We start from the raw sequence: 14,931 nt of genomic DNA on the forward strand, positions 1-14,931 counted from the left end.
TGTGACCCGTTCTCACAAAATGATAGATAAGTTGATTTTTAACATCCTGTGATATGTATATGCTTAGAAAGTAGCTGATATCCCTTTTTAAGATGATGTAAGCTGCAAGTGAGTGAAGAAAAATTGACTTTGTTACATTAGTTTAAAGCAGAAGTGGATTAAACTAGAAGTGCTCAGCTATCATTACTATCTAGACACGCGGTGAAACATATGCCCTGTGACCTTTTCTTTGGGGTATCCCGTACTAAAAATAGAAACAGGGATTCTGGGAAAGCTGTTTGAGGGCACTGACGCACTATATTCAATTTTCAATACACGACTCAAAACCTTTGGAATAAACCAAAAAGAATAAAACACAAGAATATAGAGTAATATAATAATAATGATAATAAATGAGCATTTATATAGCGCAACATCATAACTTTACAAGTATGCTCTTTGCGCTTGACACATTTAAAATTAAAACACAGTTATACAAGCATTTACATCTACATTCATAGTCAGCAACGCTTAATTAAAAGCATACACCATCAAACATACATTACAAAAGATTCTTCCACAAACTAAGTAATAAAAACATGAATAAAATAGGTAGTGTAAACAAGGAAATACCAGCTGAATACCCTTAATCAAACGGAACATGTTATCAACAATACTGAAAACAGCCCTAGATGTATATATATTATCACAGAAAAGAAGAACACAATTTGAAAAATTGAGAGAAAAGCATGTTTTACAAAAATCTTGCCATTTACGGGACTCGAACTCGAGACCGCCGGCACTTCGGGCAAACGTACCTTGCCAACCAGGCACACGATACCCAGGCGTGAACATTGAAACATGAACTGCAAACATATCTTACACGAGCTCGAGCATGTGTCAACTCGTCGATTTCCAAGTTTCCCCGTTCGTATTTGTGTCAAGTTTTGGAAATGTTCTTGATCTCATCATTACATGTAGCCACGATGTTACCCACAGGGCATTTCACAAAAGCCGATGTTAGTAAAATATAGAAAGGATAATTGTGGGGAAATTGTCCGCTGAAAGTACTCAATAATTGTGCAACTATTTCATTATTTCGATTCATTAGATCAATCAAAACGTTTGAAATGAACAAAATTCAAGAATTACGAGGGCTGTTCCATTATTATTTAGAATACAGTCTCATGGCAATATGGCATTAAATACAAAATCATGCCGTCAAAGAGTAGACTATCGTGAGGCTTGACAAAAAAAAATGAAGTTCCAGAGATATGTTGTTTTCATATAATCGACTCGGGAAGATACTGACTCCGCACTGTATGAGATTGCGCCATGAAGCTCAAAGGTACTGAACTTGTCAAATCCAGGTGCACGGAGCCCCTGGGGCTTTTAGTCATACCTCAGGCAGCTATCCGTTAGAGGAACTACCAAGTTTCATTGACTTGCACCCAAAGAGTCAAGAACTGCGATTTTTTACGAATTAATTTCGTACTCGGACCCGGCTGGTCTTGACCTATTTTTGGATCTAAATTCAGATCAGGTAGATCATCACACCATGCACAAAAAGACAGTCACTAGCAAACTATGTCAGACGTCATCATGAGTTTGTGTAAAACAAAATGGAGGCCGGGATCACTCAGTTGAATCGAACTCCGACCAAACACCACGTAATAAATAGGTTAATTTATGCACTCGCGTGAACAAGAAACTGTCGAGCTTCACAGATGTCGTCGTTGGGTAGTTTTGGGTTTGTGTTACTACCATAGGAGGATTTTTGAACTGTAAATGCACTCAGCTGCAACAAAAACGCAAAACGAAGGCTGTGAGCTGCACTGTGCCTTTAAAACTCGCGATTTCCGAGCCATGACTTACAATAACTACAACTAAGGATGAAACTAGGCCGATTTGCATGAACGTTTGGTGAAATGTTTTGGGATGAACGCTCTTTGTAGAGCCGTGGCGTAAAACTGGTACAGCAATTTCAAACCGGGTAGGTGGAGCCTCGAAAATGATACCCACCCTAGTCTACTCATTGCATCCGTTATCCTCGAAAACATTAGCGCTGTTGAACAGATAATAACAGAAGATCCCTGCATTATAATCAGGGAGATGCAATATACCCTTGGCATTAAAAGCTCTGCATTTGAAAAGATCTTACACAAATATTTAATGATCCCAAAACGAAGTGCTGGTTTGGTACCACATGAACCCAGTGCTAGGAAGAAGAGGGCAGACTGGTGCCTGACATTACTTGAAACAAATCAGCAATGGCTTGTCCGAATCAATACGGAATATCGTCAGTGGTGCCGACACCTTTGTTTATCAGTTCTACCCTGAAACCAAACAACTGTCGTCTGTGTGGGTGTTTCAAGGTGACCCAACCCCTGCCAAGTACAGATAACAAGAAGCACTGACAAACAAATGCTGGCATCTTTCATCGCTAGAGCAGGGCATTTAGACACTGTGACTCTTGAGAACAGATATACAGTCACGTCTGACTACTATATCCAGCACTAATGGCCTGCAGTATTCGAGGCTTGGCCCAAACACCGCCCAAACATTGGTATTCGAGGGCTTATGCTGCAACATGACAACGCACTGGTGCTCACTGCCTTCGCCACAAAAGATTTCTTGGCACCAAAGAGAGCACTACTGTTGTCGCATCCACCCTATTTTCTTGACTTCTCCCCAAGCTAGTTCAGCCTGTTCTCGGATTTCAAGAAACTGCCGCGCAATCACGGTTTGAGAGCCCTGAAGACTCTGTCCGAGCCTTCACGAGGGCCATACAAGGTAAAGCTGATGTCACGTGGTCCCAGGCCTGAATGAGGTAGTTTGAGAGGATGGCCAGTTGGGTGTCGGCTGGGGGAGGATTGGTCTAGAAAATGGCCTGGTTAGATTGTTGGTATGTGTTTACGTTTCTGAGGTTCTAAATAATTATGGAACAGCCTGCGTACAAGTTCAGATTTAAAAAAAATTAAAAAAAAATTAAAAAATGCCGTCGAAAAGGATCGAACCAGTGACCACCAATGGAAGTAAAAACGTGTTACCCACTGAGCTATTCTGTCGCACGGTTGGCGAGGGAGATTTCAACTTCAAATATTACAATTGAGTTCTCGAGCGTGGGGATCAGTATTGACTCGACTCGAGTTTCCAAGTCAGTCTCTCTGTTCGCATTTGTGTACAGTTCTCTTTATCTCACTGTTCGAGGCAAGTTAAGATAATAACTGACCCTATGATCTCGTTCACTTCGTATACGTTTGGAAAGCAATATCAAGTAGCGTTAATTTCAAGCATGACCAACATTATGTTGTTGTCTGGCTCCGAAATGCATTGACCAATCGCCCAATAGGCGCTGACGTCATTGCATCAAATGATTTCCCTACCCATAATCCTGAATTCTCGATTACATGCAATTACAAAGGATTTTGTTCGGGAGGACGACAATCTATGGACGGTTTATTATATAAAGCGAAGCAAGCGGTTAAAAACGGGCGTCAACAGAGCCAATCAACAGTGATACCAACATGTAGTATTCATTCACTTGTGTGTAAAGCTACTTACCAGCATGTCGGCCATTTTGAGAAAATCACGGTTGAAGTTGTCAAAGTGACAACAGGTATTTTCCCCTAGCAACCCAGGTTATACATTCTTCATGAAATGGTGAGAAATAGTATGAAAGAAGTGAGACCAGAAATAATTGTTTGGGGCCGTTAAAACCGTTATGATTGGGTTTCTATGAAAGTCTTGGTGCACCAGATCAAACTTTAGTCCTTGACGTTTCCAACGATGTATGATAAGCGGGGGTTCTGCAAATAGTCAGTTTGACAATGTGGCCTTGTGTGGCCTTTGTTTACAAGAAAGGGACGCTTCGGATCGATAGTAGGCATTCATAAAATCAAGTTCAACACTTTTTTTAGGATGATTTTGACTAAATGCAGACAGTAGAAGGTAAATGAAGCATAGTTCTCTCCGAAACAGCAAACAAGTATTGACCCTCACCACCTTATTCTGTTCGCTGAGCAGCTGGCTGCCCGCGACTTATCTATCATTTTGAGAGAACGGGTCAAATATATGTGTACCTCCTTTGCACAACGGAGGCTGCATGCCGTCCAGACAAGCCGGGCAATGTCCAGTGTTAGCGTTGCAGGTCTGGTTATCGGCACATTGCCCGCATGATTCCTGGCAGCGTGCACCGTACGTGTTGTTCCCACAGCCTGACAGACATTCAGAGACATATCAGTAATGGTGACAATATGTGGGAAATGCAACAACACTTAAAACGAGGGCACTGTTCGTTGTACATGTACCTAAGCTTTCCCGAAAGAGCAAAGTGTACAGAATGCAAAACAAATTAGAGTAAATCAGTACATTTTGTACCTCTATCTGCTTTGAAGATACAAGGTTGTACCATTTGTACATCTAGAGGTGTCACTTGCTTTTCAGTGTGTCATTATCTCATGACTAGAGAATAAGATTCAACATGTTTAAGTTATAACTGTTGTTTTCTAACGGAACACAGGCTGCCAAACATAATCAAACCGTTTTCATTTACTTATTTACATATATTTCTAAATTAGATAGATTTATTTGGTGAAAAATCGTAACGCAAGTTGCACTACCTCCAAAACATTTCTTCTTTATTCAAAGAAAGCGGGTAATTTATCCTGAAAGGCAAGATTTGACTTAGTATTGTACATCAGAACATCAAATGAGAACCACACATCTAATCAGATACTTAAATCGGCTGAATATTTGACTTTAAGCCTAACTTGCGTTTCAAGTGACAACAGAAAACCATAAAAAGAGGTGGAAACAACAAGTCGTGTGAAGCGATATAAAAACATATAGTCAGTCGTTATCAACACCACAAACCAGTCATCACCGAGACTACGTTTAGATAGTCTCGGCTAACCATACACGAAGACCGAAACGGGCCACGCTTGTCCCCGAAAGGCATGCGACTGTATTACTTACTGAACCTATTTTCTTTCATTCTGAGCACATTTATAGAGTTAACATTACATATCTATATATGTTTGAATTCAGGAGAAGATGAAGAATAGAATGCAATCATTTTTTAATATGCTTATGAAAACTCAATTTTAATGACAACTTTAATGAGTAATGACAAATTTAATGAGAAAACTCATTACCTAGTTTCTTAGCTTCCAAGTTGAAATGCAAATCCACACTCCGGACTTTGTCAAAGATTGCTTGACCAAAATTTTGATATATTTGGTTGAAAATGAAGGTGTGACAGTGCTGCCTCAACTTTCACAAAAAGCCGGATATGGCGTCATCAAAGTATGCTATCAAAAAAAGTGAAAACTAAAACTTTGGGTATATCATACCCAGGAACTCTCATGTGAAGTTTCATGAAGATCGGTTCAGTAGTTTTCTCAGAATCACTGTATACACATGCGATTGATTAAAATGAATCATAGAAAACTTTTTACATTTAGTCAAGTTTCGTCTATCACTCTCTTCAAGAGTAATCATTCAATTTTTACATTTGGATAATATCATCTTATACATTTCGTTTTGTGCAAAGGTCTGATACCCCTATATTCAGAAAAGACTTCAGTCTTATGTTGCACGACGCTGACTCACCTTTGATTGCAACAATGAACTTTGTAGACACCTGTGAAGTGTCGCCTGTTGGTGTTTTATGACCAAACACGCAGCGATAACTCCCATCTAGTAGTTCTGATGCTGCAAGTGAATACGAGGTGTACAGAAACGGATACACACAACAACATCTTATACCCGTAAGCCACGATCGTAAAAGTTCACTTGACATGCGTCGTCACTCATCTATATTTTTCATCAGATTTGAGCAAGAATACAATTTGATAAGCCTAAAGGTAACCTGTATGTATAAGTTCTTGTTCACCCTTAGTTCTTAACCCATATCCTACCAACATTTTTTTTTTAGATAATTTTGATTTTTTTTCGCTTTTTACCATCACAAACACACTCTATAACACAAATATAATCATAACATTTGAACTTTTATTTTTCTTATGAGTTTTTGAGGACGCACGCTTGAAGAGTGCATGGTAGCCAACGGGTACGTATAAGTGTTCTCATGATGCACGCTCAGAGAGTGCATGGTATCAAGAGGCCTGGTACGTGGTTTTTTTTTATCTCCAAAACTTCACAAACAAATGATACGAACAAACACAAAGTAGTGATGACAAGACCTACAGTTCACAAATAGTTCCTCAAACTCATAAGTTTCAACTTTGAGCTCTGTAGACATGGCAAGTTGAGCAGAGCGTCATCTCAGTGGATGCCGTGAAACGCATTGAAGCACTGATTGTGAAGTCCAACTGTGCATTTCAGGCAGAGTTTCTTGGTGTTCTTCTTGCACAGTGCGCACCGCTTTGTTGTCTGCGATGGACCAGCGAAATGACCGACGGCGACGCCATCAAACCTGACTTCGTCTGGCACTCTGTGGACGGCAGGCAGAGCAAGTCGAGCAGCACGCCGTGGCTTGGCAATGGCTCCATGCCGCATCAGGTAGACTTGCACAATGCGTCGCCGGAAGGCAAGCAAGTCGAGAGGCTCGGCGGTGTGTGCATCTGTTCTCCGGAACAACAGCCACGCATTCTGCATCACGAGTTCCAGCACATGTGCAAAATATGGCCACCACCACTTTTTGGTGCGCAAAGAGATGCGATAGGCATTGATATTTTGATCTGCCCTGTCAACTCCACCCATGGTTGCGTTGTACACTCTGATCAGATCTGGCTGCTGTATCTGAACAAACTGACGTTGTGCTCTTGACCAGCGCCGAACTCACGCAAGCGGCATCACACGATCGCAGTTGCTCGCCGCGGTCACTACACTGTTGTCGTTCCATTCCACAACCAGTACGTTGCTGCGTCGGTCATGACGGAAGTCAAGGGTACCACGGTCTTCTTTGGCGAACCGGGTGGCATCTCTCATTGGGCAGGTGTTCTATGCGGTTCTTCCTGATTGTTCCTGTCGCCCCTATGCCGTTAGCCGCAAGATCACTCAGCAGTGGAAGAGATGTGAAGAAGTTGTCAAACGTCAGGTGATAAGGGCGTTGTGGAAGCTCCGAAATCAGATCTTTGACCACCGTTCCCCCGAGACCAAGACGACCGTATGGTTGACCACCGCCAGCCCTAGTGTACGGTTCGAATTGAACAACGTACCCAAGCGGGTCAGCGAGGGTCCACAGTTTGAAACCAAATCTAATTGGCTTCCCTCGGATGAATTGTTTTGTCGAGTGGTGTCCGAAATAGGGGACCATGCTCTCATCGATTGAGAGATGTTGCTGCTCAGGGAAATACAACAGACACCTCTCGTTGATCATCGAGAGGAATGCCCTGACTTTGCTGACCTTGTCGTTTGGGTCCAGTGTGTTGTTGTCTGCAAGGCCGGGGAGAGCAGAGACACGAACATAGCGTCAAAATAACACAATACGAACATAGCATCAAAAGAACACAATATTATCATCAAAAGAACAAGAAATAGTGCCCCCTACGCCGCACCACTGGAGCCGCCACTGCATGTTTATTTGAAAGTCAAAAGCATTTTACTATGTGCATGTTTATAGAGTATGTAAGTACACAACATCCAGGGGTCTCTCGCTACCATGCACGCGTGAAGCGTACGTGGCCCAGCACTAAATATAGGGGCCTTTCACTACCATGCACGCTTGAAGCGTGCAGAGACGTTACCTTTTACTTCGATCAAAAGTTCCATGGAACTTTCATCCTACACACAAATCGAATCTAACATGTTTTTCCATAGATGTCCATGCAAATAAAAGCGCAAGCATTAGCAAAATAACTGCTTTTGTAAATAAATGGCACTTACTGAGATTGACGTGAAGATTTCGAAGTCATTTTTTCGAGTCTGCTGCAGAAAAGATGTTTCCACGTGTGAGTTTTGCAAGCAGGAAGCGGGAAGGGGTGTTGAAAAGGTAGACAACTCTATCAGCAATCGCGGCACATCAAAATCAAAAGTAATCTCGCTTTCATTGCCACTAAATTCTTCAACTTTTTTAATGCACGTGTGAAGCGTGCATGGTAGGATATGGGTTAATTATAGCATGCGTTTCCTACTCCAAAACATAATGTGACTAATTTGAACGTAAATATAAGCAAAGATATCAACACAAAATATCTCTTGTAGATAATCAAAACCAAACATACGTACACGGGTACATACGAGTGTAAACCAACTCTTGTGGTGATACCCTCCTCACTACCAGGTTCAAATTAGTCACAGTATGAACAGGAAAAAAAATACTTCGTTCATTAGTGACTATCACGTGATTGATCAAGTTATACATAGTGAGCCTATTATATCAAAGAAAAGGCAGAGTCTTACACACAGGTACCGAAATCAGGAGCATTGGTCAAGAAACAAAGCCGCACGAAGCAATTAAAGAGGGTGACTGTCTTACCTAACAGCTTAGTTTACCTTCACCTTAATTAACTTCGTCATAAGTACAAGGAAAGCAAATGCTTTACATGACACTCTCAATCGTCATGTCCCATGACAGGTCTTAAAAGGATGGTTCTACTGTACATGATTAAACACATATTTTGCTGTTCTACCCTCAAAAATAATGTGCAAGAGAACGTTGATTTTTCCGATTATAAATGCCCCAAACGTGATCCTCATGCGACCTGACATATCAATTCATTTAGTAATTCAATCCTAAGAATACCCCACAAACAAACTTGCCCTCCCCTCCTCCCCCACCTTCCACTCAACACCCTCCAAATATTAAGACAAAAAAGAAAATAACAACACAAACAAAACCATAACAATATTTTGGAACCAGTTGCATCCAACTTGACATGTTTTGATACTTGAGTGACCTTATTTCTGACACAATTACCTTATAATAATAATAATAATAATAATAATAACGGGCATTTATAAAGCGCCTTATCAAAAGTTCAAAGCGCGGGACAACAATACATGTATACAAAAATCATACAATCACTGTCAGATTCAAACAACACATCATGCACATCTCACATCCCCAGACTCTATACTAAGGAACTATCCGTAGTGTTGTTGGAACAAGTGAGTTTTCAAATTGGACTTAAAAGATGAAATGGATGGAGAGTGACGTAATTGAAAGGGGAGTGAATTCCATAACTGAGGTCCATAATACGAAAACGTGCGGAAGCCATGAGCCTTGCGTTTAAAGCGACCTTGACAGAGAAGTCGAGCATCATCAGAAGAACGAAGGGTGCGAGAGGGAGTGTAGAGAGAGACCAGTTCAGAAAGATAGGCAGGTGCCGATTCAGAGATGATATTGTAGCAGAAGCAGGCAGCTTTATACCTAATACGTTCAGATACAGGAAGCCAGTGAAGTTCTTTCATGAGAGGATGATGTCATCACCGCTAGTCTAGCCAAGACTAAATTTATTACCTTTGACACTAAGCCGTGAGCTCAAATCAAACAATGACATCTTATTTTGATGAAGTGGAGCCTTATTTCCTTGATAATTCAGTGGATACTCTTTTTTAGTAGTGATTAATCTTCTCCAGCAAACATTTGTATGTTGTTACCTTTAAATTTGACAACAAACTCTGGAAGTGTGCACAATTTCAAAGCTCTGGCTTCTCTTAGTTTGTCTCGCTGTAAACGGATATCACTAAAAGTATTTCCAGAAAACGTATATTAACAGCTATTGTGTTTTCAGCGTAGCAATAGGGTCCGATATTTAGACGAGACAAGTATAATGCCGACGAGTCGAAGACGAGTTACTTGTTCGAGTCTAAATATCGGACCCTATTGCTACGCTGAAAATACCATAGCGATTATATAGCGCTGTTCTGACCTTGATTTGTTGTTCCAAACTTACAAAATGACAGTTTTTGCGTCGATGCGCGCATTAGTTTTGCGCAGGCACCACACTGACTTTGGAAAAAAACCTCGATTTGACAACACAGCTGTTAAACAGCGTTTTATTAGTTCATAGGTATACAACAAAAAGAAGTTTGAGTTTTTTTAATTTTGAACAAGACTACTTATGAAGAAGACCAAAACACAACATCAACGGAAAACTAGAAACAACTAGGATGCTACAAGGGGAGGAGAAGAGAACAGCTAATCCGTACAACGCGAGCAGACGGCAGCGAAGTTTTCAGTTTGGGTGAATGGCATTTATACTTGTCTCGTCATGAAGCGAATTGTTCAACCTCAGTTATAAACGACTACATGAATGTTAGTGCCATGGGTTGTACGTCAATACTTCGGAGGGGAAGTGGGCCATGGGGTATTTAGTGTGGAGTTACGAGATAAGAAAAGCCGAATGCGAAAGTTTGTGTCAGTCAGCAACTGAGCTCACACAGGCACACAAAAACGGCTGTTCCGTTTTACTCCCCTGTTTGTACATCTTTCGACTTTGGGCATTTTGTGGTGTTTAGGGACAGAAAATAATTGGTTTAGTCCTGTTTCATCGGGAAGTAAGGGTATGCTATCGACATTTGTAAAGCTGAAAAACATTCCCGAGAAGTATTTCCAGAAAACGTATATTAACAGCTATTGTGTTTTCAGCGTAGCAATAGGGTCCGATATTTAGACGAGACAAGTATAATGCCGACGAGTCGAAGACGAGTTACTTGTTCGAGTCTAAATATCGGACCCTATTGCTACGCTGAAAATACCATAGCGATTATATAGCTGTTCTGACCTTGATGTGTTGTTCCAAACTTACAAAATGACAGCTTTTGCGTCGATGCGCGCATTAGTTTTGCGCAGGCGCCACACTGACTTTGGAAAAAAACCTCGATTTGACAACACAGCTGTTAAACAGCGTTTTATTAGTTCATAGGTATACAACAAAAAGAAGTTTGAGTTTTTTTAATTTTGAACAAGACTACTTATGAAGAAGACCAAAACACAACATCAACGGAAAACTAGAAACAACTAGGATGCTACAAGGGGAGGAGAAGAGAACAGCTAATCCGTACAACGCGAGCAGACGGCAGCGAAGTTTTCAGTTTGGGTGAATGGCATTTATACTTGTCTCGTCATGAAGCGAATTGTTCAACCTCAGTTATAAACGACTACATGAATGTTAGTGCCATGGGTTGTACGTCAATACTTCAGAGGGGAAGTGGGCCATGGGGTATTTAGTGTGGAGTTACGAGATAAGAAAAGCCGAATGCGAAAGTTTGTGTCAGTCAGCAACTGAGCTCACACAGGCACACAAAAACGGCTGTTCCGTTTTACTCCCCTGTTTGTACATCTTTCGACTTTGGGCATTTTGTGGTGTTTAGGGACAGAAAATAATTGGTTTAGTCCTGTTTCATCGGGAAGTTAGCAGAAAAGGGTATGCTATCGACATTTGTAAAGCTGAAAAACATTCCCGAGAAAAATTTCAAGTTGTCAGTGTATGCTGTTGTCGATTGTTAACATCGTGTGGTACAACAGATGGGTAAACCGGAACCATGCGTCTTTGTTATTGCCAATATGCTTTTGGATATTGGCCAAAATGGCCGACTTCCGTAGCATTATGCTTTGATGATGATGTTGAGACCATCCAAGCACAGCCCCCAAATTCCCCCACGTGTCCATCAGAATAACTATATCACACAATGTTCGGTTGTAAATAATAATAATTGGGAATCCTTAGCAAAACTCTTTGTTTAATCGGGCACTGATATAATCTGGGTCTTCGGGTTCAGCTAGCCAAGCCTTACTAGTCTCAGGATGACAGTTTCTAGGTATTCAGCTTTAATATTTTAGTTTCAGGCCAACAGACTAAATGTTTTGATATTGCTTCATGCGACTTAACATTGCTCTGTGCTCTATAAATCAGCAGTAACTACTTACTTGATTCTAAAACAAACCACACACGCACATGTTGTAACCTTATTTTCAATTCACGAAACCACTCACTCTCTGTTATGACTAGCTGCGTGCGCTTGGTGGTTGGATTGTACGTGGACACAAACGGGCTATCAACGTTACTTGGTTGTGCAGCATTTGTAGAACAATATATCAATAACTCATCTGGGCGACAAAGTGAACCGTTGCTGAAATCATCAAATGTAAATTGTCATAAATAAGCAGTGCCGACTTGAACAATTTTAGGCCACGTTTAAACATTTAGTCAAGTTTTTACTAAATGTTTTCAAATCGAGTCTAAAACGAGAGTATGTGATGTGTGTGTATGTGTGTTAGAGTTAGACGGATAGACAGAAGAAGAATCGCGGAGAGAGAGAGAGAGAGAGCTCGCCTTTTGAGTTAAATACTGCGCAAAGACAGTAAAGTACCAAGTAAACGCCCAACCCCCACTTTGAGTTAAATACTGCGCAAAGGGTAAAGTACCAAGTAAACGCCCACCCCCACTTGACTTTGAATCAGAGAGAGAGAGACAGAGAGAGACAGAGAGGGAGAGAGACAGAGAGAGAGAGTGAGAGAGGGAGGGAGGAAGAGAGAGAGGGATAGAGAGAGAGAGAGAGGGATAGAGACAGTGAGAGGGAGAGATAGGGAGAGAGGGAGACAGAGAGAGAGACAGAGAGAGAGAAAGAGACAGAGACAGAGACAGAAAGAGAGAGAGAGAGACAGACAGACAGAGACAGAGAGAGACAGAGAGAGATAAAGACAGACAAAGAGAGAGAGAGAGAGAGAGAGAGGGAGATAAAGAGGAAGAGAGAGGGAGAGATACAGAGACAGAGAGAGACAGAGAGAGAAAGAGAGAGAGAGAGAGAAAGATACACAGGGAGAGAGAGAGAGAGACAGAAAGAGAGACAGAGACAGAGAGAGAGAGAGAGAGACAGAGAGAGAGAGACAGAGAGAGAGACAGAGACAGAGAGAGAGAGAGAGAGAGAGAGAGAGAGAGAGAGAGAGAGCTCGCCTTTTTAAGATCAGCTCTGGGTGCTGGCTGCAAACAAAAAAAGAAAAAGAAAATAAAATTAACATCAGCTGCTGCAGTATTCATCATTATATTCATCCTCATTTTCTCAATCATCGACAATTAAAATCATCGAAGTTCTTGTGGTCAAGAGCTCTCACAGTAATCTTTGTCCTCATGATTTTGTTAACATCCTTTCTCGACTAGCAGTCTTAAACGGGTGATGCTCCAGTGGACCGAATTTGCAATTAAATCCACCAAAGCTCATCTTTTAATGCTTAGAACAGCACGTGTAATTCCGCTCTTGCCTACCCTCCGCCTTTCCGATGCGGCAAAGAAAGTTTTCTATTTTAAAGGTTGTGTGTCGTTATTGTTGTTTTTATTATTCATGATTGTTCACGATGGTAAAATCGTACAAACGGAGAGAGTGTAGAAGTATCAGCATCCGTCTTTAGCCCGGTCGCGCTCTGGAATCCATTTCGCATGCCGTGTTGGCTAGCAAGTCGTGCAGAACTTGACATGCATGAGATGGACTGTACAGGTTTCTCATGATGATGCTACACGTACAAGTTCTGCCAAAAGCCCTCTCGCGAAAAATCTGATATCTTTGTTCACGCTCCCACAATGCAGAACATGGAATAGATTCCACACACACCAGAGAGATTGGCGTACGTGGTATATGCAGGTCGCACAGTCGGTGGTAATGAATATATTGTACGATCCGCATAATGTTAGTAGCTTTTTTTTCTGTTGGTGAGTGTTTTGTGTTCTTTTGAGTATATTTTGTATCATTTTCGACACAGTTTGCCTGCACCCGACACATTTTTTTGCCAGCTATGGTACATTAAATGGAAACATGGACCTACTGTTGGACCAGGTCGGGACTGGTGGTGGGAAAAAAGCACCAGCAGACACCAGTGGTGCGACCCTCAATGCCACAGGTCAGGGTGACGTTGGTCTGCCCTCGCGGAATGGTCAACGGACCTCCCGCCCCCCCTTGTGACGTGGAGGGATTGATGCTTGGAGGAGGTTCTGGAAATAGATTAATGGATGGAGCCCCATATGAAGAACACAATGGATCGGACATGTCTTGCGAAGACAGCAGGACAATATCACCTAGACTGCTCTTCACTGGACACCAGAGGGAAAGCGGAAGAGAGGAAGACCCAAGAACACCTGGCGACGAACGGTTGAGGGAGAACTGAAGACCCTTAACCAAACGGTGGGGTACCATCCAGAGACTCGCCCAGAACACACAGGAGTGGAGGTCCTGTGTTGCTGCCCTACATGACAACCGGCATAACGGTCAGTAAGTAAGTAAGAAACAAAAGACAGATATACAACCAACACAGTGCAAGACACGCCTTACCTGGTCTCACGTTGCACTCCGGAGTTACATGAAATTGTATCGGTTTGCTGAAATCAGTCCTTAGACAGTGGGTGTCGACGCTCCAGTTGCCGAAAGAGGACACATCCATGACGAAGTTGAGCTCAAGGGTGAAATGCCATTTTGTCTTGCTGACACAGCCGCATCCAATGGTCCCTGGAGTGAAGGCGCCTTGGCAGGCTCCTAGCAACGTGATGTTGAAGACGGTGCACATGATCGATTGCCTCCCCGTATCGTTCAACCTGATCACCTCAAACCACGCCTCCCGTCTGTCAGGATCGGTTCTACAAATGGACGGCCATATTGAGCGATCAAGGGTCAACGTGAGCTTGACATTCTGGCCTATCTTCCACGCACTTGGACATGTTAGATTTCCTCCGTATTTCATCCCTTCACCTGAGAGACAAAGAGAACTGAACTTTGATGAACTTTATCTAGTAAGTATGAGGAATTCAGACTGGGCCATTACTTACAATCTTTCCTTGAAACGAGCAAACATATAGGGTTACTTAAAGGCACACTCCGCTTCCCGTAAACCATCAGTTTCTGGCCACAGACACTGTCTGGCTTTTACACAAAGTACAAACAACCTTTCATTTAAAAACTTTCCGCTAGAGAATATCCTAGGTGCCCTCCATAAAGAGCGAGCATTTTTCAAAGAATTTATTTTTGCGTGGTCATGGGATATATACTTACACATCA

General features: G+C 41.9%; 1 protein-coding gene across 1 annotated transcript; it reads right to left on the minus strand.

Moving 5' to 3' along the window:
- Window positions 1–13,704: 13,704 nt before the first annotated feature.
- LOC138974727 (uncharacterized) lies at window positions 13,705–14,601 on the minus strand. The gene is made up of 2 exons (XM_070347451.1): window positions 14,212–14,601; window positions 13,705–13,874 (listed from the first exon to the last, which is right to left on the minus strand). The coding sequence occupies exons 1-2, from the start codon at window positions 14,441–14,443 to the stop codon at window positions 13,705–13,707; spliced, it is 402 nt and encodes a 133-aa protein (XP_070203552.1). The 5' UTR covers window positions 14,444–14,601.
- Between the last annotated feature and the right edge of the window lie 330 nt (window positions 14,602–14,931).

Source organism: Littorina saxatilis, linkage group LG8 (genome assembly GCF_037325665.1).
Source record: "Littorina saxatilis isolate snail1 linkage group LG8, US_GU_Lsax_2.0, whole genome shotgun sequence".
Taxonomy (NCBI): domain Eukaryota; kingdom Metazoa; phylum Mollusca; class Gastropoda; order Littorinimorpha; family Littorinidae; genus Littorina; species Littorina saxatilis.

Bases quoted from the DNA above. Each gene is read 5' to 3' on its own strand.
- LOC138974727 (XM_070347451.1), bottom strand. From the start codon at position 14,443: ATGTGCACCGTCTTCAACATCACGTTGCTAGGAGCCTGCCAAGGCGCC. The intron at 13,875-14,211 runs GTAAGGCGTGTC...ATCTATTTCCAG, and splicing joins GGAGTGCAACGTGAGACCAG to AACCTCCTCCAAGCATCAAT.